Source organism: Chaetura pelagica, unplaced genomic scaffold, assembly GCF_000747805.2.
Source record: "Chaetura pelagica isolate M959 unplaced genomic scaffold, ChaPel_1.0 scaffold559, whole genome shotgun sequence".
NCBI classification, from domain to species: domain Eukaryota; kingdom Metazoa; phylum Chordata; class Aves; order Apodiformes; family Apodidae; genus Chaetura; species Chaetura pelagica.
Window position 1 is genome coordinate 60,727 of NW_009970722.1, and position 24,021 is coordinate 84,747.

The 24,021-nt window shown below is 40.2% G+C and overlaps 3 protein-coding genes across 3 annotated transcripts in view; 1 reads left to right on the forward strand and 2 right to left on the reverse strand.

Moving 5' to 3' along the window:
• Positions 1 to 357, reverse strand: part of NSA2 (NSA2 ribosome biogenesis homolog (S. cerevisiae)) — a 4,794-nt gene extending 4,437 nt beyond the window's left edge. The window contains exon 1 of the mRNA XM_010006379.1: positions 334 to 357. Within this exon, the coding sequence (XP_010004681.1) occupies positions 334 to 357 (24 nt within the window). The remainder of the gene's footprint in view (positions 1 to 333) is intronic.
• A 105-nt stretch (positions 358 to 462) lies between these two features.
• Positions 463 to 21,790, forward strand: GFM2 (G elongation factor, mitochondrial 2). The gene is made up of 20 exons (XM_010006368.1): positions 463 to 525; positions 1,486 to 1,570; positions 3,371 to 3,416; positions 4,358 to 4,455; positions 5,357 to 5,482; positions 5,874 to 5,962; positions 8,979 to 9,067; positions 9,313 to 9,373; positions 9,459 to 9,644; positions 13,545 to 13,625; positions 14,291 to 14,439; positions 15,091 to 15,231; positions 15,313 to 15,412; positions 16,158 to 16,347; positions 17,100 to 17,176; positions 17,669 to 17,807; positions 17,952 to 18,137; positions 20,608 to 20,723; positions 20,960 to 21,142; positions 21,601 to 21,790. The coding sequence occupies exons 1-20, from the start codon at positions 463 to 465 to the stop codon at positions 21,727 to 21,729; spliced, it is 2,334 nt and encodes a 777-aa protein (XP_010004670.1). The 3' UTR covers positions 21,730 to 21,790.
• Positions 21,791 to 22,796: 1,006 nt separating this feature from the next.
• Positions 22,797 to 24,021, reverse strand: part of HEXB (hexosaminidase B (beta polypeptide)) — an 11,742-nt gene continuing 10,517 nt past the window's right edge. Inside the window, exons 11-12 of the mRNA XM_010006380.1 lie at positions 23,805 to 23,909; positions 22,797 to 22,860 (exon numbers count right to left, since the gene is read on the reverse strand). Of these exons, the coding sequence (XP_010004682.1) occupies positions 22,797 to 22,860; positions 23,805 to 23,909 (169 nt within the window). The remainder of the gene's footprint in view (positions 22,861 to 23,804; positions 23,910 to 24,021) is intronic.

Below are 24,021 nucleotides of genomic sequence, written 5' to 3' on the forward strand. Positions count from 1 at the left end.
GGCGGGGGCTGCGGGGCCTCAGGGACTTAACGCCGGGCACGTCCTGCTGCTCCTGCCCCAAACAAACACCTGCTTTTCCCTGCCCCGCGTCCTCCTCCCGGACCAACAGAGCTGTTTCTGCTTCGCCGACGGGAGCCCTGCAGCTGATCCGTGTGAGCTGCGGTGTTACAGGTTCTGCCCCACTGCTGGCAAGTTCCTTCGAGACGTGTGTTTAGTGCTCGTGGCCGCGCGTCTCTGCGGCACTTCTAATTAAGGCTTAATGACGTTATTTGTACAGATTGGGCGCTGGTTTAGCTTGTACAGCAGTAACCTGGAAATAGCGGCCTGATGTACCGTGGGAAGACAGTTGAATTCCATTGCTTATTTAAATGGAAATAATGCAGTCAGCTGTTTTCTGTTCTGAACGTTTTGCACAACGTTTACTTATCTCGGCAGGGAGCAGCTTTAGAGACAGATGTCAGAATGCTGAGAATTATGAGGAAAATTTCGGTGAACCCATTGAAGTTCTCAAGTTTGTGCAACAAGGTAAGTTTTTCCTAAATTGTGATACTTCCTGTGGGAGCAAAAGAGATACCAGAGCTACTCCCAGTAAACTTTTGGGTTTTGTCTTTCATTTACATACTGGTATTCAAACTGAATACATAGTTCCATGTTGGAATTAGGCTTCATCTAAGTTAGAATGTGGAAGTTTAATTTGTAATTTTTCTGTTAACTTACTTACACAAATAAGACTTATTTAAAATATTGTGACTACCAGCAGTGTGTGTCGATGCACTCATAGATTTTTACTGGACTTCCCAAGTAATATTTAAGCTGGAAGATGATAGATTTAGGTTAGACATTAGGAAGAAATTCTTTAGTGTGAGTGTGGTGAGACACTGGAACAGGTTGTCCAGGGAAGTTGGGGATGCCCCATCCCTGGAAGTGTTCAAGGGCAGGTGGGATGTGTCTTTGAGCAACCTGGTCTAGTGGGAGGCGTCTCTGCCCATGCAGGGGGGTTGGATCTGGATGATTTTGAGAGTCCCTGCCAACCCTAGCCATTCTGTGATTCTGTGATATTGGGACTGGACTTGGTTTAAACCTCAGTTCTATCATCTTCATGCCTCTGCCTCCAAGTAGCTGGTATTTGGATCTTATGTCATAAAATCATAGAATGGCAGGGGTTGGAAGTGACCTCTGGAGATCATCTAGTTCAACCCCTCTGCTAAAGCTGGTTCACCTAGAGCAGGTTGTATATAAATATCTAACAGCAGTATCGGATCTTGTAGTTATGTGTTTTTTAGTTTAGTTTTCTACAGCTAAATGGCAAAAATGTAGTTTCACACAGAATCACAGAACTGCCTTGCTGTGGACAGGGACACTTCCCACAAGACCAGGTTGCTCAAAGCCACATCCAGCCTGGCCTTGAACACTTCCAAGGAGTGGGGCAAATATTTATAATGATAAATATTCTATATTATTTTTATATGTTTTTTTCCTTTTAAGCATTTCTATTTCAAGAATACAAAAATGAGAGTCTTAAGTGTGATACCACAAAACTGCAGTCTAAGGAACTATAGTTCTCCACCAGGTATGTTAAAATTATTTTCTTAATACTAAACGTTACTGTATTCTCACATAAAGTGAGAATACTTTCTAAATTGTGTTATGTTGCATTCTTTTGGTCACGATTCATCTCATTTGGTGTGTGAAGTGCAAATAGAGCAGTTAAAAAGTTCAAGGACTGAAAAGAGATCTTCTTTATTGCTGCTCTTTTCTGACTGTATGTATGCTTTAAAAGAAACAGATATTTTAGAAGTCAAATCAGTTGTGAAGTTTGCTGGAACCCCAGCCCAGTTGCCTGAAGTATTAGTTGATTATCAGGTAACTAATGATAGCCACCATGTTGGACAACTGTAGAAAGACAGGGGTATGATTAAATAGGAGTTAAAAGTTACTGTTGATGTATTTGATAATTCCTTTCAAAGTAATGTATTTTGATACTTGTATTAGTCCTTGCAGTCTGAGTCTGAAATAGAGTAAAAATAATAAGGTACTTGGAAAACAATATTTCAACAAAAAGGAATTTTTGCTATTTTCTTAGTAGCTACACAGAGACCGAATGGAAATTGATTGATACAAGGTAGTGTTGGGAGTCAGGGCTACTTTTTCTGTGCTTCGTCTACCTCAAGATGCAGATGGGAGGAAAATACTGGTAACTGGTCGGTAACCACCTTCTTTAGAAAAAATTAATTGTTAATGGATTCAGCAGTGTGTATCTTGTAACATGCAGTCATGTACACAAGAGGAAGAGTTGCTTTAGTTGCTAATGTCAGCATGGTCTGTGTTACTTCCTGTTACACTTCTGTGTAGTTGTCTGTGTAATGTCCTTGCTGCCTGCTGTACTGATCCCTGCTTGTGCTGTGTGGAATACCTCAGTGTCTCACATGGAGGCAGAGCTTCATTCCGTGCACAAGAAGATAGCGTGGCTTGGGCAAGCAAGAAGTCTCAGACATACTAATGTGTTACTTTGTGGGTTATTTTAGAAACCAGAGGGGAAAAAGGCAATGTTAATTGGGTTTTTATTTGAGTTGGTGGTGTTTGTGAAAGTCCAGCCTCTGCTATCATGTTCTAAGATGAGTCTTTCTCCTTGTCAAGATGTTAACCTATAAGATGCCTCTTTATTGTCTTGCTGGTAAGACGGGTGATCTGTAGATGTAGCCTATCAAAGTACTATAAAGTATTAGGTGAGTGAGTTGCTGAAACACAACTTAAATGGCTTGAGTAACTGAATTAGTGATTAGTCTGATAAAAGTTTAGCTTGGTGGCTTCCTTTCCAGCTATATAGGGTGTGCGAGCGGAAATATCTTTCAAGAAAATATGCCTTTAAAACTCCTCAGTCCCATGTTTTCTTAACCTAGGTCAGTTTGTGTTTTCTGTGTGGGACTAAATGCTGTCCAGCTTCAGTACTTAAAGGAGAAATTACTTTTGGAATGTGTTATCTGGTAGCCAGTTCAGAAAAATGTTGACATTACAGTTGCCTGGAATGGTGGTATGTTTTATTATGGCTTCTGCAGAGGAAGATTTTACTGTGCCGATGATACTTTTCTGTGTAGGCTTTTTCCTGTTATTTCTAAATTACAGCTTGTTTGAAGAGTTTAACGGGGTTTTTTGGTTTTTTTTAAGAAAGTGGTATTTATTGAAAATTCAGTACATATCTTTAGAGATTTGAGGATTTTCATGAGTAGTGGCTTTTTTAAAATAAGATTTTTAGGAGTTTTCTTGAATAGATTTAGTTATACTTATTTTCCAAAATTTATTCATTTTTGTTAAAATTGACCATTTTTGCACTGGGATGAGTCTTACAGATTTTTGTTTTGTTTGTCTCCAGGAGATGTTAAATCTTTGCGTTCTGTCATTAATCCTCATATATCCAGGTATGTCATACTAGTTTCTTTTCCAGATTGCAACCACAGCAATTGATGTGATAAAGCTGTGGGTTATTGCTGTGCCTGTCACATGCATAGTTTGTGTGCGTATTCTAAATTAAAAGTAGTACTTCCTTATTTTTACCCTTCTGACATTTCAATACAGAACATTTGCTGGTGTCAGGGTGGTCTTGGGCTGTCTCTGCTTTAGTTATTTAGAACCAAAACTGAGCTCTTAGGGAAGCTCCACATTCATGGTGTCTGGTGGGCACTGAATGAGGTGGAAGGGTTATTTTAGGTTTGTGGAAGCACTCGGCTGTGTTAGATGAGGGCTTTATTGACATGAGCAAAGTAATGATGGGCTGACCTCCTAAAGGAGTGGCTTGGGGGTGAAGTTCTCTTGGAAGACTATTTCTTGTCCAGAGGGCAAATCTGGCTAGCGTTAAGGTGAATATGGGGGCTGATCACAAACCTGTGATGTGCAGAGCTAGTGAAGCAGTTTTGGAAGCTACTAGCGAGGTACTTCAGAAAGGAAGGCTTGGTTTAACAGATTCAAGGACAGCTTCCTGGGAACTTGGGTAGTATATTTGAGTAGTAGAGTGCATATATGCAATCAATTGTTTCAGGCACCAGGGGTTAGAGACTGGGATGGATGAGAGGGTGGATGAGCTGCTTCTGTCTGTGGGGAGGGTTGATGAGTGAGGATGAGACCAAGAAGTAGTTGGACCCTGAAATGAAGAGTAGAAACCTGTTCCAAAACTCTTGAGTATTACTGATCTGAGGAATACTAACTACTTTGGCATCAAAATGTGTCAGATAAGTCATAGAGGAAAAGTGTTATTAACCTGGTATACTATTCTCAGTGAATATTAATTGTTTATACAAATAACATTGTCACAGAATTAAAAAAAAAATGACCACAGTAAAAGCAATTATTTCATGTCACGCAGAATCCGAAACATTGGCATCATGGCCCACATTGATGCAGGGAAAACTACGACAACAGAGAGAATGCTGTATTATTCTGGATACATAAGGACACTTGGAGGTTAGAAATACTTTTTGTCTTTTGGTAGGTTTGACAGATTTAACAGTGTACAGTAACATGCAGTGCAGTGATCATAGGATCACATTTTTACTTCTAGTGCATTGATTTGTTTAACATTTAATTTGACTTATTTCTTTGTGGCCACCTAGTAAAGCTGTTTCTTCAGTTGTACTTTGACCTGTAAAGCAACAAACAATAACAATTTATTTTGAAAGCCATAGCACAGTATGAATTCGTTACTTCAACAACTCTCACAAAATTCAAGATTGGAAGGGTCACAACATCCTCAATTTTTGTTACCTTTTATGCTTTAAAATTTAATTTCCTGTTCTCTGCCATGTATAAGAATGGTAGATGATGCTCTTAGGCTTGTGGAGCAGTTGGACCTTGTGGCCTGCTTGATTAAAAATGTGGAACTGCTTCTCTTTTTATTAAAAATAAAAAACAACCTCTCCCCAAAAAAACATAAAAAAACCAACAAAAGCAAAAGCCTACCACTTACTTGTTTGTTTGGGGTTTTTGTTGTTTGTTGGGGTTTTTTCTAATGTAAGTTTAGTTTTAACTTAATTACCTTTTAAATACTAAATTTTAACATGTCAGTCATATTCCATACAATGAGTGCAACCAAGCTCTTTGCAGTTGTAGTTTGTTAATGATTTTGGACTTTTCTTTAGTTTTCAGGTTTCTCACAGTGCTACTAGGATTAAGGACAACAAAAAGCTTGTTGGAATTTCTTGTCTTTGACTTATATGACCATATTCTGGAAAAGCCTAGTTTTCATAGCTTATACATACATAAAACTGACAGTGCTTCCAAATCTCTCTCAGCATTTGTATTCCAAGACAAGTTCAGCTTTTGAATTATTTCCCTTCCCAACTGTAATCCTGCTGTCTGCCGACAGATGTTGACGATGGGGACACAGTGACAGATTTTATGGTACAGGAGCGAGAACGTGGTATTACCATTCAGTCTGCTGCTGTTACATTTGACTGGAAGGACTTCAGAATCAATCTGATTGACACCCCAGGTATAATACTTAATCAGTAATCACTTTATTAGGGGAGAGGAGATGAGGTGCAGTGTCAGAAAAGATAAGTCTTAATTTTAAATATTGTGCGATGTTTAGTTGGTTTAATTGCAGCAGTAAAAAAAGGCTGGTACTGAGCTCTTTTTGGCTTTGGCTAAGTATTTTTTGCCTAATTTAGTTCATTTAAAGTGAGTTCAGACATTTCCACACAAAATTACTCTCAGTTCTGGGATTGCAGCCTAGCAGCCATGTGTGTTTCAAGGACTGATGGGTGTGTTTTTCTGCAAATAAAGACAAGGTTGTTTTGACTTGATTTAAAAAAACATAAAAATTGCAATGTTGATGTTGCCTGTTTGAATTATGATGGTATAAAAGGAAGACTGTTTTTTAGGTCATGTGGACTTCACTGTGGAAGTTGAGCGTTGCTTGAGAGTCCTGGATGGAGCTGTGACAGTGTTTGATGCTTCAGCTGGTGTTGAGGTAAAAATGCCTGATAGCTTTTTTTTGTCTAATAACTTAAATGAGACTGAAATAATAATAGTACAGAGATGTTGCTCTGTATTATTTCTTCTTATGCTTTGATAAAAATTCATCTCCAGGAATGAGCACTTAAAGATGAGCACTTAAAGTCCTGTGTTGTACAGGAATTTCCATGGAAATAAGGGGCAAGCAAGTGGGATGTCCATTAAAGTCTGGAGTATTTTTGTTCTTTTGTTGCTGTCCTTCAGAAACGTTGATTGAGCTGAATGCTTCTGGCTAAATCCACCAGTGGGGGAAAAAAACCAGTATCTGTTCATCTCTCATTTTCAGATTTTTTATATAAAATGAGTAATTTTCAGCCAAAATTTCTCCCTCTGCAATAGCCTGTTTATCATACAATCATAGAATGCCAGGTTGGAAGGAACCTCAGAGATCATCTGGTCCAGCCTTTCTAGGTAATACTATAGTTTACATGAGATAGCTCAGCACCCTGTTAAGCTGAGACTTAAAAATGTCCAACATGGGGGAATCTACCACTTAATCTGGGAGACTGTTCCAATGTTTGTTTGTCCTCATGGTGAAAAATTTACCTCTTGTGTCCAATCAGAATCTCCCAAGGAGCAACTTGTACCCATTACCCCTTGTCTTTTCCATGTGACTCCTTGTAAATAGGGAGTCTCCATCTTCTTGGTGGCCACTCTTTAAGTACTAGAGCATGGTAATAAGATCTCCTTGAAGCCTTTTTTTCTCAAGGTTGAACAAACCCAGTTTTCTCGGGCTTTCCTCACATGGCAGGTCCTCCAGTCATCTGATTATCCTTGTGGCCCTTCTCTGGACCCTCTCCAGCCTGTCTGCATCCTCTTTGTAGAGCAGGGACCAAAACTGAACACAATAGTCCAGGTGTGGTCTGACCAGTGCTGAGTAGAGTGGGATGATGACTTCTTAATCTCTGCTGGTGATACTCTTGTTGATGCAGCCCAGCATCCTGTTGGCTTTCTTTGCTGCTGCAGCTCACTGCTCACTCACATTGAGCCTGTTATCCACCAAGACCTCCAGGTCCCTTTCCAAAGAGCTGTTCTCAAGCCAGGTGGGTCCCAGTCCGAACTGCACTCCTGGGTTATGTGTTCCCAGATGCAAGACCTTACACTTCTCCCTGTTGAATTTCATAAGGTTTCTGCTAGCCCAGTCTTCCAGCCTGTCTAGGTCATCCTGGAAAGTGGCTCTCCCTACTGGAGGGTCAGCTTCAACACTCATCTTGGTGTTGTCAGGAAACTTCCTTCTGAGTGCTCTTGATCCAGGTCACTTAAGAAGATGCTAAACACCATTGGGCCCAATACCAATCCCTGGGGGACCCCACCTGTGACTGGTTGCCAGTTGGTGGAGGAACTATTTACTACCACCCTCTGGGTATGGTCTGTTAGCCCCCTCCCCAGCCATGACGCAGACCACTTGTCAAGGCTGTTAACAAGTCAGTTTCTCCAGGAGGAGGCTGTGTGGGACCATATCAAAAGCCTTGGAGAAGTCCAGGTAGATGATGTCCACCTCTCACCCTGCAGCAACCAAGCGGGTTACTTTGCTGTAGAAAGCCATCAGGTTTGTCAAGCACAGTTTGCCTCTGGTAAATCCATGTTTTCCTGATCATGTGCTTCAATTGACTTGTGACAGTCCCCAGGAGGATTTGCTCCATGACCTTTCCAGGGACTGAAGTGAGGCTTAATGGGTCTGTAATTACCTGGGTCCTCCTTTGAACCCTTCTTATAGATGGGGGTGACATTAGCCTTCCTCCAGTCTTCAGGGATGTTTCCCAATCTCCATGACTCCTCAAATATTATGGAGAGCAGCTTTGCAATGACATCAGCAGCTCTCTCAGCACCCTAGGGTGGATGGCAGCTGGACCCACTGATTTGTACAGGTCAGGCTCCTGCAATAGTTGACACATAACTATTCCTTCACTGACAGCAGGTGGGTGTCTTAGTCAACTATGACCTGGGACCCAACAGCACTGGTAAAGACAGGGGTGAAGAAGGTGTTGAGGATCTCTGCCTTTTTAGCATTATTGGTGACTAGTTCACCTCTCCTGTTTAGTAGTAGGACAATATTATTCCTCTGTTTCTGCTTGTAGTTAATGTATCTGAAGAACCCTTTCTTGAAGTTTTTGACATCTCTGGCCAATGTCAGCTCAGGCTGAGCTTTTGCTTTCCTGACTCTCCATCTCTGCATACCCTGGCAACGCCTTTGTAATTTACATTTGGTAATGTTAGACATTTCCACCTCTGCTACAATTCCCTTTTGGTTCTGAGCAGACCCAGAAGTTCACAGTTAAGCCAGGGGGGTCTCTTGCTCCACCTACTTCCCTTGCCTTTAGAGAGGATGAACTGGTTTTGCATATCTAGGAGAGTGTTCTTGAAAAACTCCCAGCACACACTCACTCACTCACTCGCTCGCTCACTCACTCACTCTCAGCTCCTTTACCCTTCATGGAAGCTTCCCATGGGATCTGTTCCAGCTGAGCCCTGAGCAAGCTGAAGATAGCTCTTCTGAAATCTAAAACTTGCCCTTCAGAGTGTAGTGCAGAAAAGGTGGAGGCAGGCTGGAATTTGACTTAATAGCATGCAGTGTGTGAGTAGTTTAATCCTGTAAAAAAGTTGCCTACTGTGAATTCACTGTGTTCCATGGAACATACCTTTTTCCTGGATGTGACATGAAAGAACACTTGATCTGTGTGAGTCACAGTATGTAATTTGCTATTGGAAAGCATTTAGGTGCTGTTGTATAAGAACCGAAACTGAGTAGCAGCCTACACCCTCAAAAGCAAAACAATTAGATCTGACAACAAAAGTTTAAGTTTCTACATTACTGATTTTTTTCCATATATATTCCCTGTAATGTTTAGTTTCTCTCCATGATTCCTTGCCTGTGTACCCTTTGCGAGGAATCTGGGTCAGTCCTCTGTGGTTTTGGGGACTGTATAGTTCAGCTCTTGGCACTGGTGTTTATGTTTTGTCTTTTGCTTTAGGCCCAAACACTGACAGTGTGGAGACAAGCAGACAAACATCAGATACCACGGATTTGCTTTTTGAACAAGATGGACAAAAACAGGGCAAGGTATTCAGAAAGTTATTTTAATCATAGCTCAGAACCTTGTAAGAGGATGTATCTAATCAATTTAAATTTTTTGTTAGCATAGAGCAAGCCAATCATGTTAAGACTTACTATATACATCTTTGATTATGCAGATGCATATTCTTCTGTAATTTTAGGAGTAATTTTGGCAGTAAATAAGGAATGGTAAGCCTGTTTTATGGTATCATTAAGTTTTGTGTAACTTAGTGTCTTTTGTTTTCATATAGTTTTAGGTGTGCTGTTGAGAGTATCAAACAAAAGTTGAAGACAAAACCTTTGCTTTTACAGGTAAGCTTAGAAATTAAACATTTATTTGCTTTCTTTCAATTTTTAAATGTTTTGCAGCTGTCTAAAATATCTAATCTGTTTGCAGTTGCCCATTGGGGAAGCCAAGACCTTCAGAGGACTGGTTGATGTGGTGACTAAGGAACAAATAATTTGGGAACCTACTTCTGATATGGATGATGGAAAAAAATTTGAGCAAAAGCCATTGTTGGAGGCTGATGATCCCAACCTATTCCAAGAAGTCCAGGATGCCAGAAATACCTTAATAGAACAAGTAAAGTTCCAAAGTAAATGCATAATATATTTAAAACTGTTATTTAGAAAATTAGAAAAAATAGTCTGGAAGGGACCTCTGGAGGTGTCTGGAGCAGTGAGCTGCTCAAAGCAGTGCTAACCTCAGCATTCAGTCAGGTTCCTCAGGTCTTCTTCAGTTAAGTTTTCAAATCTCTAAGGATGGTCATTACAATCTGTGTAGGCAGCCTGTCCCAGTGCTGGGTCAGCCTTGTGAATTCTTTCTTTTTGTCTAACTGGAATTTACCATGTAGCAACCTGCAACAGTGCTGCTTGACCTTTCCTTGTGTAGCACTGAGAAGAACCTGTCTCTGTTCTCCCTGGAGCAGGCCCAGCACCAGCACTATTAGAGTTAGAGACAGCATTTGCATCCCTGCCTTTACCTCTCTAGGCAAAACACGTTTCTCTGGGCCTCCAGCTGTCTCCAGCCACTTTTGTAGTTTTACACTGGGCATCTCACAGTTGGTCAGTCTCCTTTGTTCTGGGTAACCTAAAAGCAGACAGTATTGCAACTTCAGAAGTGCAGGGCAGAGGGTACTAGCAACTTGCCCTGATCTACTGGCTATGCTCGTGCTGATGCAGGCCAGAAGGCAGTTAGCCTTTGTCACTGGAAGGGTGCACTGCTGACTCATGCTCAGTTGTCCAGCAAGACTCTCTAGTTGACTTCTGCAGAGCTGTTTCCTGGCTAGTTGATCCTCTGTGTCAGCACATGGATCTGTTCTGTCACAAGTGCAGGTTTCTGTGTTGGTCCATATTGAACTAATTTCAGATTTTCTTTACTTCCTTTCCATTTGTCAAAGGTTCTTAATGCATGTTGGAAACATTCATAAAAAAACCCATGGTGGCGAAATATGCTGAATATAGAGAGTTGGACTCCCTGGCTGTACAATAAGTGGGTAAAATGGAAAATACTTCCTGGTTTATAAGCAGGGAACTGAAGAAATCAGACACTATATTTAGCATTCAGTTGACTAGCATGGCATCTTGCACTGTCTTAGGTGCCAGAAGATATTGGAATATTTACACAAGACCTTGTAGATGTGACTCAGAACCTGCAAGATGTCATACCTTTCTGTAGTGGCAGCAAGAAGCTGGATAGGATGTTGCAGGCTGGTCAAAATGCCACTAAACACTGTGAGAGCTTCCTGAATCCAGCCGTAACTCTTGGTCCAGATCCATCAAAAAGGTCCATGGGAGAGATGAGAAAAGAACAGTAGAAACATTTCTTTATGCATTTCATATTGTGAAGCAATATGAATAAGATAATAGAGACTTCCCTACTTAATACCAGGTTTTGCACAGTTTATAGAATCACAGAATCTTAGAGGTTGGAGGGAACCTCTGTAGAGCATCAAGTCCAACCCCCTGTCAGATCAGGATCACCTAGGACAGGTCACACAGAAATGCATCCAGACAGGTCTTGAAATTCTCCAGAGAAGGAGGTGCCACAATCTCCCTGGGCAGCCTCTTCCAGTGCTCTGTAACCCTCATAGAAAATAAGTTCTCATGTTGAGGTGGAACTTGCTGTGTTCTTGTTTACTTCCGTTGCCCCATGTCCTATCACAGGGCACAACTGAACAGAGACTGGCCTTTCCTTCTTGACACCTACCCTTCAGATTTTATATACATTAATAAGATCCCCTCTGTCTTCTCTTCTCTAGACTCAACAGCCCCAGATCTCTCAGCGTTTCCTCATAAGGCAGGTGTTCCAGTCCCTTAATCATCCTTATAGCCCTTTATTGGACTCTCTCAAGTAAATTCCTGTCCCTCTTGAATTGGGGAGCCCAGAACTGGACACAGTACTCCAAGTAAGGTCTCATTAGGGCAGAGTAGAGGGGGAGGGAGAATCTCTCAACCTGCTGGCCATGCTGTTCTTAATGCACCCCAGGATACCATTGGCCTTCTTGACCACAAGGGCACATTGTTGTCCCATGGATAGCTTGTCCACCAGGACTCCAAGGTCCTTCTTCATGGAGCTGCTTTCTAACAGGTCAGCTTCTAACCTGTACTGGTGCGTGTTACTCCTCCCCAGGTGCAGGACTCTACACTTACTTTTGTGGAACCTCATTGGGTTCCTCTTTGCCCACCTCTCAGTTGACAATTTAGAAGGAGTGAAGAATGGAAGAATTAATGGAAGTAAAAGTATAACTTGCCTGTTGAGCAGTGCAAAACATTTGAAATAGTTTGTCCAGAATATTTTTCTTCTCCCCTCAGCTAGCAATATAAGGTCCCACATTTTTTTGTGTGTATTTTGTATAATGGTGTTGGAAGATTTGGATGTGTTTGAGATACTCTTAAGCAAAAAAGTTTTTTTTTAAATTACATTTTATAAGTCTAGTAGTGATTACATTTGAATGCATATATCTATAAGCAAAAATATGGGAGGTTAACAACCATGTTTATCTCACATATTGGTCTGTTTTGCTGCTCTCCATACAGCTTTGAATAACACTGTGCTAGTGCATAAATAGAAGATGCAAGGCTTTCAGTTTCCTTTGAATCATAGAATCACAGACTGTTAGAGGTTGGAAGGGGCCTCTAGAGATCATCTAGTCCAACCCCCCTTCCAGAGCAGGATCACCTAGGGCAGGTCAGACAGAAATGCATCCAGACAGGTGCTGAAAATCTCTAGAGAAGGAGGTGCCACAACCTCTCTGGGCAGCCTGTTCCAGTGCTCTGTGACCCTCACAGTAAAGAAGTTTCTTCACATGTTGAGGTGGAACTGCCTATGTTCTAGCTTTTATACCCATTGTTCCTTGTCCTATTACTGGGCACCACCGAAAAGAGACTGGTCCCTTCTTCCCACCCCTCAGATATTTAAATACTGTAATAATCAGAATAATAATGAAAATCAGACGGATATATTTTATATTTATCTGAGCTCAGAAAAACACACACACAGACTGGTTTCAAGAATTTTCAGATGGTAAATGTGGATGTTATTACTCAGCCTCTTATCTTGATAAATGTATTGTCAGATAGAAAGCTTTTCTAAGAACAGCGTTGGGTTTTTTTCCATTGGTTTCTGTGCTCTTCCTGAAGCAGGGAGGGGAGGACCCAGTAGTGTGATTATTGAGATAACCTTGTGTCGGTAAGATGTTTTATATGCTTGCCATTCTATCTGCACTCCTTATCAGAAATACTGTAAAATTTAGTAGTTGCAATACTAGCCATATTGCACACTTTTCTTTCACTTAATTAAATGAACGCTTTCCTTTATCTCTCCTGTTTTAATTATTAGCTTTAATAGGCTTCTGATTGTTTATTCATCTCAGTATTTTGCCAACTGCTGTTGTAGCCTCTAGAGGGGGCAAAGTGCCTTTCTGCGCATAGGGACTCCTGGAGCTCCTATGACAGTGCAGGGCTGCAAGTGAGACGAAGTTGGAAGAGCAGTTAGCTAAGTGGTACGGTTTAAAATCACAGATAAGCTCTTGGACATACAAGCCTTTGACGTGAAGAAAGTCAGAGTGTCCTGAAAGCATGTTTGTTTTTCCAGCTGTGTATCTGCTGGCTTACAAAGGTTACCTGCTGGTTACTTCAGACTTAGCCTTTTTGTGGATCTGAAATACATTCAGTTAAACCCTTCCTGCCTGTCACTGTATGTCTGTAGGTGTTTTCCATTTCAGGGAGAAGTACAAGCATTCTCTCTCCCACTGATGTTTTGCCTGACAGCAGCCTAATAAGTTGATTTTCTCCCCTGCTGTCCTCTCTTGAAACATTTATTTACATAATTTTCTGTAGTTTGAGCTCATGATCTCTTATGTCTTTAAAGACTTCTGCTTCTCTTTCTCCTCTGTTTAGCTATGCATTCTAAATAATTAAGATTTGTGACTTGTCTGTGAAACTGCTGTGTGCCAAATAATAACATACTTTTCTGTTGAAGGTTGCAGATCTGGATGATGAATTTGCTGAACTGGTTCTTGGAGAACATAGTGAAAATTTTGACTTAATACCAGCTGAAAAGGTAATTTTTACATTTCAGTATTTATAAACAAGTTTGCACTAGCTGTTATTCAAAAATACTGGGTTTTTCTTCCTTGTGGCACATACAGATGATGATTTTGCAGATGTGCATTTTTTATCAACAAAAAACCGGTGAATTTACAGTAGTGTGTATTTAAGACAAACTGTATTTAAGATTAGACTAAATTTTATACAATAATGCACTATGATGGGTAGGGTACCCTTGTTCAGGAAGGTGTCTTTTTTGAAAGTTAGGCTGCTGTGCAAGAGTTTAGGGAAAGGGGAATGGAATTTCCAGGTAGACTTTTGTGTCCAGGTAGACGGTTTGTGTCCAAGCTGCTGATTCTTACTAACACAGAGTTGGTTACTAACTTCAGACACTGCATGTTGAAAAAGGTCTAAGGTACAACATTCTGAATTAAAAGGACTGTTAAAAGAAGAGCAGCTGCAGATCTGCATGAAATGCTTAGAAATCTTAAAAGCAGTGTCTTCAGTTAGTGGTTTGGAGCTCACTAGGACCTATGAAAGGAGTTTGGATGAGTCACGTCATATTTGCAAACATTCTTTTTAACTTTTGGGGATTTGTTAGCAATATCTGGTAGCTGTGATGCAATTTAGGGCTGGATAGTAGTTCACATGCTGACAGAGTGTAATTCTTTCTTGCAGTTACAGTCTGCTATCCGCAGAGTCACGCTAGTGCGGAAGGCAGTGCCCGTGCTCTGCGGCAGCGCGCTGAAGAACAAAGGAGTGCAGCCCTTACTGGATGCTGTCACCATGTACTTGCCTGCACCCAATGAGCGTTCCTACCCGTTTCTGTAAGTACAGGAGAAAAGGAAGGTCAAGAAAAACAAGTAGGAAAACATAAAGGGAGAAAATGAAAAACACTGTCGGAGCATTCACATCTTTAAAAATATTTACATTTTTTAGGTATTAAGTAACAGTAAAGGTATGCAGATGTAAAAATACACTGAAGTACTGAACCTGCTTTGGTCAGTGCTATTGCAATTGTGTGGATTTATCTACAGTTGTTAAACTTGCACTTTAGAGTTCTAAAATCCATTTTTAGTCTGAAATATCGACATTTAACAAAATTGAGGTGTAGAAATTATCTTTAATACTGGCTGAGTCACATGACATCATACACATCCCACTGGAGCTGGAACTGCTTAGGTTAACTTTTTTTTTTTCCCTTAAATTATGATTTTTAAATGTATCCCTGTATTCATGTTACAATGAGAAACATATTATTTCTTAAATTAATGGAAATTGATCCAGTCACCATTGCTGTATGTGTCTAAAAGTTGTCTAGATATGGCACTTGGGAATACGGCTTAATGTAGGGTTAATGGTTGGACTTGATGACCTTGAAGGTCTTTTCCAACCCAAGTGATTCTGTGACCCTGTGAAATTTAGGTGAACGTGAGCTTGAGTGGATTAATCCTACAAGCATGCTTTTTGTTTTGCAGACAGTGGTACAAGGACGACCTGTGTGCCCTGGCATTTAAAGTTCTCCACGATAAATGTCGTGGACCACTAGTTTTCATTCGTGTTTACTCGGGTTCACTGAAACCTCAATCAGCTGTATATAATATTAACAAAAATTGCACGTGAGTAAGACACAGGTATGGTTTAGTGTTGCACTGGAATGTCTGCCACGGTCCTGAGTAATACAAGAATTTAATTTTCAGTGAGAGAATGAGCCGGCTGCTTCTGCCTTTTGCTGATCAGCAAATTGAAATACCATCGCTAATGCCTGGCAACATTGCCCTTACTGTTGGGTTGAAGCAGGTAATGGAAAATACTGATTCTGTAAGGGAGCTTGTTTGACTAGTGTGCTTTCTGCTTCAATGGTGTGGTATCTCAGACGTGTTCCTGATTATTGTGACATATGTAAACTTGCTTTATTTGAAGTATATGTACATGTACTTCATCCTGAAAGGAAATACTACAAAGTACAAATGTCAGTAGTTGCTCTGGGAGATGCAGTGCTGATTACGTGGAAGGGACTAAAAACTGAAGGTGTATTGCTATGGGTAGACTTCCTGTGGGGAAGGACGGTGTTCCAAACAAGTTACACAAAAGAAAGAATTTAACTTTAGTTCAAGTAAGTTTGTTCTGTGCTTGCTTCTACCGATGTATTAATTCAGTGTTTTATTGTCTGAACAGGCTGCATAGATCTCATTTGCACAGATTTTGTAAAATGTAACCAAATTTTGGCATGCTTAAGCAAATTTTTTTTTACCAAAACTGTTCTTTGTGTCTTGACTGGCGAGTTAGATTGAAAATGCAGTGAACTAGGCAAAGAAACATTATTCTAAATGCGAGCACAGCTTTTCCTCCTCTGGATCATTTTGGTTATTTGAAGAGAGAAGTTACAGCAATTGTTTGTAAACAAGTAAGTGGAGTTCAGCACAAGTGAGGAAGAGAAATGGTCAGGATTTGTGGTTTTAGTTGTTTTGGTTGGTTGTTTTTTTTCCACATCCCCTCCTCTGCCTCTCCTGTGTCTTGTGGGTCACTGAGTGTTGATCTGTAGAGTGCCACTGGAGATACCATAGTGTCATCAAAGGCTTCAGCAGTAGCTGCAGCACGCCGAGCTGGAAGGGATGCTGGGGGAGAGAAGAGGTCTACCAGTGATGTAGAGAGCCTTCTGCTGGCAGGCGTTGAGATCCCTGACCCTGTCTTCTTCTGTACAATTGAACCTCCTTCAGTGGCCAGACAACAAGGTACAACGTAGCTACCTAAGAATATGATGAGGTATTCTACAAATGAGATATTAAAGTATAACCATATTCTCAAATGTAAGGAACAGTGCTTATCCCCAGTCCATCCACACCCGGTTGGAATGAGTATGTTGCACAATATCAATCAGTGATATAATAAGGCTCTTTTTGGTGTTTTGCACAGATGGTATATTTTTTATAGTGGTTGTCGGTATCCTCTTCTATTACTACACTGAGCAGTACCAGTGCTTTTCTATTTTTTGTGTCTAGAAAAGTAGTCGTTCTTTGAAGAGATGGAGGCACTTTGATTTCCTACTGTTTTTTGCTGTGGTCATGCTGGTGTGCCATGCATAGTGTCCTTAGTACAAATAACCTTGAAAACTGTTTTCAGTCAATACTTGTAGTTGTACTCTATTGTGTAAAAAAGGGAGCAGTACTTTTTACTGACTTGATGAAGCACTTACAGGTTTCATTTTGTCTTCATACAGGTAGAAAATTCTGCCCTGAAACTGGTATTTTAAATAATTAAATAAGCACTCTGTAGTAGGTAGTTGATTTTGTTGGAGAGAGTCAGAATTTGCAAGTTGTTTATAATTTAAATTTGCTTTGTTTGCCAAAATATGTGCTTCTTCAGGGTCCTTTTGATTCCTTCTGAGAGTAAAATTTGATGTTATTAGGAAAGTGATGTTTAGACTCACTGTGATTCTCAGATTACTGAAGTATCTTTAGATACAATGTTTGCTATTTATCTACAGACTTGGATAACGCATTGAGCTGCCTTCAGCGTGAAGATCCAAGTTTAAAAGTGAAGCTAGATCCTGACACAGGACAAGTAAGATGAATCTTGTATTGCTTACCTTATAACCAAGCTTTATTTTACAACTGTCAAGATTTACCCATCATTTACTGATCCTATATTGAGATTTTCTGGAATAAAAAGAACTTGCTAAATGTTCTTGTCATCTATGTACAAAGTTATGTCCATCAAACTAAAAAGGAGTCTTGTGCACTTGTGCTTTACAGAGTAGAGGGAAGACATCCTGTGCTCTGCATGTTTTTGACAGTTCTGTAGTTTAAAAAGTTTGAATTACATAGTCATGAAGATAATGTAAGGTGATCTTTTTTATAGTGGTCACAGCAGTGGTAATTACCATCTCACTCACATTGTGTTTATGTCAGATAACTAAAAGCAGTCTTGTTTTCTCTCTCGGCTCCTTATATTTCTGAGAGACTATTAAAACCATGCAAGTCCTTTTTCAACAATTTTTATTGAAAACCTGAGTTTTACATTTTTTCTCTTCTCTGAAAACTGTCGCCTTACTAGACTATTCTTTGTGGCATGGGAGAGCTGCACATAGAGATCATTCATGACCGAATCAAACGTGAATATGGAATTGAGACTTATTTGGGACCTCTTCAGATAGCATACAGAGAAACCATTATAAATGCTGCCCAAGCTACAGGTAAGATGAGTGAATGGAAGGAACATTTGTTTCTGATTTTGTAGCTTGCTTTACTTGAAATGATCTTCTGAGTAACTTCCAGATGAATTACATGTATTATATTTTTTACAAATGGTTGTTTTGGGTTGTTTTTTTGTCCTGCAGATACATTGGACAAAACAGTAGGAGATAAACGACACTTTGTAACTGCTGAGTTAGAGGTGAGGCCCAGGTTAGGGGAGAGAGCAACAACAAAACCTGTCATTGAGTATGCTGCAAGTGTCATTGAAGAACTACCCAAAGAACTCCAAGGAGCTGTAGAAAATGGAATCACAAATTCATGCATTCAAGGTAAAGGAGGCTATACTGGTCCAACATTTCTGTAAGAAGCAATTTAATATATTTCTAGGAGGAAAAACTCCTTGGTACCTTGAAAACTAGAAGGTAGTATGTACTGATGTTAATACAAAGGAAAAATTTGAAATCACCTCAACTGCAAAAATTGCCAATCACTCCTTACCCTGTGCTAGGAAAGGATGTAGGCATGCCTTTGGTTTTAAGGCTGACTTCTCAGTCACTCAACAGTGAGCTTGGGGTTCTTTTGTTTGTTTTCTTTTAATCTGGACTTGATGACATCATGTAAACCAGTGATGTGACAAAACTGGTTTCAGAGGCAAACATATGTAACACACTGCTCTTAAGTTACTGACGTGTTTTGGTTTTTTATTTTCAAATATGTTAAGTCCATGAAAATATACAATGAAAACCCTTACCTAATTGCAAAGAATAGGCTTTCTAAAGGACTAAAAGCATCTTTTATGTTTTATTAAAAACAGGAAGTATTTAATAACTTTTGGCCAAAGAACTCTTCGCTACAGCAAAGTTAACAGGCAGTGGATTGATAAGTGATAATTACTGTAGAAGCAGCAGCAGGAAGTGTTTTTTCCATGTTGCTTTGTTCTGTTCAGAGTCTGTCATCTCTTGGTGTGGAATGATTAGGGATTGACGTACTAGAAATCAGCCACATGGAGAAGGACCTTGAAGTCCTGGTGGACAAGTTATCCATGGGACAACGATGTGCCCTCATGGCTAAGAGACCCAATAGTATCCTGGGATGCATTAAGGATATTGTGGCCAGCAGGTCAAGGGAGGTTCTCCTCCCCTTCTACTCTGCCCTAGTAAGACCATATTTGGAGTACTGTGTCCAGTTTTGGGCTCCCCAGTTCAGGATGGACTGGGATATGCTGGAAAGAGTCCAACAGAGAGCTACAAGAATGATTAAGGGACTGGAACATCTGTCATACAAGGAAAGGCTAAGAAACCTGGGGCTGTTTAGTCTGGAGAAGCCCGAGAATTGGCTTTATTAATGTCTCTAAGTATCTGAAGGGTGACTGTCAAGAATGGGCCAGTTTCTTTTCAGTGGTGCCCTGTGATAGGATGAGGAGAAACAGCACCAAGCTGCAACACAGAAAGTTTCACCTCAACATGAGGAAATACTTCTTTACTGTGAGGGTGATGGAGCACTGAACAGGCTGCCCAAAGAGATTGTGGAGTTTCCTTCTCTGGAGACTTCCAAGACCTGTCTTTATCTGCTTCTGTGTGACCTGCCCTAGGTCATCCTGCTGCAGCAGGAGCGTTGGACTTAATGATCATCAGAGGTCCCTTCCAACCCCTATGATTCTATTATTCCAATGAGTTTGACTGTGTGCTTTCTTCATGCTCCTTGAAGACACTTCAGAGCTGTCTCCAGCCTAAAATGTATGCCATGAATTTATTTGGAAAAAAAATAAATATATATATAAATAAATATCTCACCATGGTCTCTGGAGAATAAAAAGCTTATGTGTTTTTTCTTAGATGTGGTTAAGGCCTCACATCCAGTCTAATACAGATTATTGTCTGGTTTAGTCCTCAGTTGGAGGGAGAATAACCTACCTTGGATAGTAGATGTGGTTAACTCATGGAATTGAGTTTAACCCTGCAGTTCTGGTAGTGGGTTAGGTCAGGCTTTGCTATGATCACGTGTTGAAAAGTACAGACGATATTCTGGCTTAGAATCATAGAATTGTTTTGGCTAGAAAAGGTCTCTGAGACTATAGAGTCCAACCTTTAAATTAATTCTACCAAGTCCATTGCTAAACTATGAAACATCACATTTTTAAACACCTCCCAGGATGGTGATACAACCACTTCCCAGCACAGCCTTTTCCAGTGTTTTATAACCTTTTCAGTGAAGAAGTTTCTTCTAATATCCAATCTAAACATTCCCTGGCACAACTTGAGACCATTTACTTTTGTCCCACCGCTTGTTACTTGGGAGAAGAGACCTTCTTACTAGAACCTCCTTTCAGGTCATTGTAGAGAGCAATAAGGTCTCCTCTCAAACTCCTTTTCTCTAAGCTAAAGAACTCAAGTTCTCTTAGCAGCTGCTTCTCCTAAGATTTGATTTCCAGACCCTTCACCTTCGCTGGACATGCTCCAGATCCTCAATATCCTTCTTGTGACGAGAGGCCCAGAACTGAACACAGTACTTGAGGTGTGGCCTCACCAGTACAGTGGGGAGGGGAGGATTACAGAGGCTCTGGTTAAACAAAAGGTTTAGATGTGAGTACATTAGCACACTTGGGAACTTCTGGTTCTCAAAATAGTTTGTGCTTTGTCAGTCTGCATTTCTTCATCTCTTTTGGGAAAGCCTGATAATGACAAAATCATATGATGAACAATACCAGTAGCCATACCCTTGTGGGGAGGAAGTAGAAGGAAAATTTTTGAATGTATATTAATATTTTGTAAATTGTGCTTTTTTTTTTTTTTTTCCTAGGGCCCTTGCTTGGATTCCCAGTTCAGGATATAGATGTGACAGTGCAGTCACTGACAGTGCATCCTGACACTTCCCACACTATGGTATCAGCCTGTGTCTCCCGTTGCATGCAAAAGGTACAGTGAAACTGTACACTGCTGTAGAACACAGCAGCGTGATACTACTGGGAAAATGTGTGCATCTATGTCTGGCAATTTTTCTTCTCTGACAGCAGAATGAACTCACTGGGGACCTTGTAGCTTTTGGAAGTAGAGGATTCGAGAGGCAGTGTTAGCTTGAGTCACATACCTACTTTTAATGAAAATTTTCGAGGGGGGAAATGTCAACATAACTGGCCTTTCCCTCCATGCAGGCTTTGAAAAAAGCTGATATACAAATACTAGAGCCCTTGATGAACCTAGAAATCACAGTGGGTGAAGACCATCTCAGTGCAGCACTTGCTGACCTTGCACAGCGGAGAGGCAGCATTCAGGAAATCCAGAGTCGTCAAGATAACAGAGTTGTGGTCGCTGCTGTTCCACTAGCAGAGATGATGGTATGTGATTATCTTATTAATGATGAAGCACAAATAGGAGCTTTTCTTATATGCTTAAAAATACTTAGTCTTCAATTCACTTTTCCTGTTTTTACACATGAATCAGTTTGGAATGGATGTTTTAAATTGTATTTTCATTACTTTAAGTCTAAAGCAAATGCCTGCAAATCTAGTTAAGTGTTTTTGTGGTTAATTTGGATTGTTAAATCAGTGTGTTTTCAAGTGTAAGTTGGAGAAGTAGCAAATGCTACTAAAACAGGTTTTGCAAATAATATTTTTAAAGGTGTATTACTGGGTTGACTCATAAATGTATTGCACTTTTAATACATTAATATTAAAACAATTAACTTACTGGTATGTTGCAGTATACTGCTGACTCTGTGTGACCTATGTAGCTTTCTGTACTGACTTACCTCCCTTTATCCTAAATTGAGTGACATGTTCTCCATTTTGTCCAGGGCTACTCAACTGTTTTGCGTTCTCTAACATCAGGCTCAGCCACCTTCACTTTGGAGCTTGCCAGTTACCAAGCCCTGAACAGTCAAGAGCAAAGTGCACTTCTTCAGAGGAGGATGGGATTGGTGTGATAGCTTTACTCTGTAGAACAACAATGGTCTTTTCTACCCTCTCTGTTAAATATTTTCAGGAGCCTATTTATGTACACCAGTATGTTATTCTAGGACCAACTGGTTGTGGTAAATGATGAATTAGTATGTGTATGAGTAGACTTGGCTTTTAACTGCCCAACAGAAGGCACAGCCCTGTAATTGCAAAGCAGCTGAACCAGAGGTGCAACCACCACTTGCTGCTTTGTAAATTCTTACCTTACAGCTGTCTGAATTAAGTGATGCACATCTTCTTCACAGAAATAAGCACCAGGTGCATTTAATGTGCCACTAGGACTCTTTCTTTCTTTATAGAGATAAATGTCACAAACCTTACTTAAATGAAGTAACTTTACAGCTCTGGCAGGCTGTATTGTGATTTGTTTTCAGCCAAGTAAAATAATATGGTTAATAAACATTTTAAACTCTGTAACTGAACATATTACTTCCTATTTTGTTAGAAACCAGTTTGAACCACAGTTCAGGACTGGATGTAACTTCTGAGTTTGCGTTAGCAAAAAAATGGAATGAATACTTCTGCAAATTGAATAAGATCTGTGCAAAACAGTATCAGAAAGGCAGAGCTCTCTCAGGACAGAGATACCTACCTACCACCTTGGAGTATGTTGAGGGAAGATTGTTTTTGACCCTTATGAACAAGTGATGCAAGATGTAGTGGTTCTGAGGTGCCATGTGTTACAAGTCAGCAATTTACTGATTCCACAGAAAAGTAGCAAATCATAAGATACTTTGAAATAAAAAGATATTTTGTTCTTTATTTAAAGAATGTCTAACATTTATTTTCCCTCAACTTTAGAATGTAAGGAAACTTGAATTGGTAACTCTTATGATACCAGGTTTCTAGATTTCACAGAGAAAAATCCCCATTTCTAATAAAAGCTAAACCACCTTACACTCCCAACACAAATGCCAAGTAACTTTATTTTAAATGTGAAAATTTCAAGTATTGGTTCAGATATCAAACTGCATGCACATGTGTTCATACACCAGAGGCACTTTAGGTTGTTGACCAGGAGTCCTTGCAGCTGCTACTCCCCTCTTGCTTCATGGGCACAGTATCCAACAAACACAGGCTCCGCTGCTATGCCACGTCTGTTAAAATAAAGTGGAACGTGTATGATTATAACCAAACACCTGGCTGGCTTTGTAGGCTGGAAGAGAGATATTAGCACTCACTCTGTTTTATCTTTGTGTAAAGAAAACTACTTCCAAGAAGCAATAGGCAGTGTACTTAGGGAGTGAAAAATGACCCTATTCTACCATTAATTGTACTTCAGTTAAGTACAGTTCTCTGTTCCCATCAGATATACCAGGCTATTAGAGACAGGCTGAAAACCTTAAATTCAGGTGCCAGTTTTCTTCATGTTCTGCAAAACCTATCTTACACCAGAAAGTAGTTTAAGGAACAAGTAAGTGTACAGTGAGTACAGGGAATAGTCCTTAGTCTGCTCCTGCATTTCGCATCTCACACTAGCCCTACCAGAGCAGCTGCAGTTGTCTGAATCAGCTCCTTATACATCAATACAAGTGCCAGGATAAAGGAAGAAGATTAAGATGTGGCAATAGTTAACCAAGTCCAGAAACATGATGGCTCAGATTGCCCTACTTGCAAAGGTACAGCCACTGTATGCTTCACTGTTCAGCTGTATCAGTATTTTCTCTGAGCCCCATCAAGACCTGCACCATACTGTTAAATGGTATTTTTTTTAAGTCCTTTAATCTTGTTTTTAACATAGTAAATCTCTTAAGGTATCTACTTTTCTCATGACTGAGATAACAATTTAGTATAACTATTTTCCTAATATTTCACTGGAGAAAATTAATGAGTTCTGAAAATGCTAGCTGCAAAACTGTCTAGAACTCCGGTCTTAATGTATGTGTTCTTCCTCTTCTGGGGATACAAAAATACATGTGGTGACATGACTAAGCTGCTAGCTCTCCTCCCTTCATTTCCAGACCAGCAATTTCGGCATGTACTTGAACTCCACTGGTTATAAGGCATGAAAACCAAGCTTTACTACAGCTATTATTCTTACTGGAGCATGCGGCATCGATGATTAGTTAGTCTTCTATAGGCATCCTCCAAGTCGGTCACATTCTTACTGCTCCAGAGTCTTTCCCCTACAGCACTTGCTCGAGGCCTGTAAAGATACACTGAGTTTTAGAGTAGATAGAGTCTATAAGCAAGAACAGAGTAAAGTTTTTAATGCCAGATCTTATATCCAGAAGCATCAATTTTTCTAGCTGCTCAGG

Coding starts and splice junctions, on each gene's coding strand:
- GFM2 (XM_010006368.1), top strand. CDS start 463: ATGCTGAGAATTATGAGGAAAATTTCGGTGAACCCATTGAAGTTCTCA. Junction 5,483..5,873: donor CAATCTGATTGACACCCCAG/GTATAATACTTA, acceptor ACTGTTTTTTAG/GTCATGTGGACTTCACTGTG. Junction 16,348..17,099: donor TTCAGTGGCCAGACAACAAG/GTACAACGTAGC, acceptor ATTTATCTACAG/ACTTGGATAACGCATTGAGC.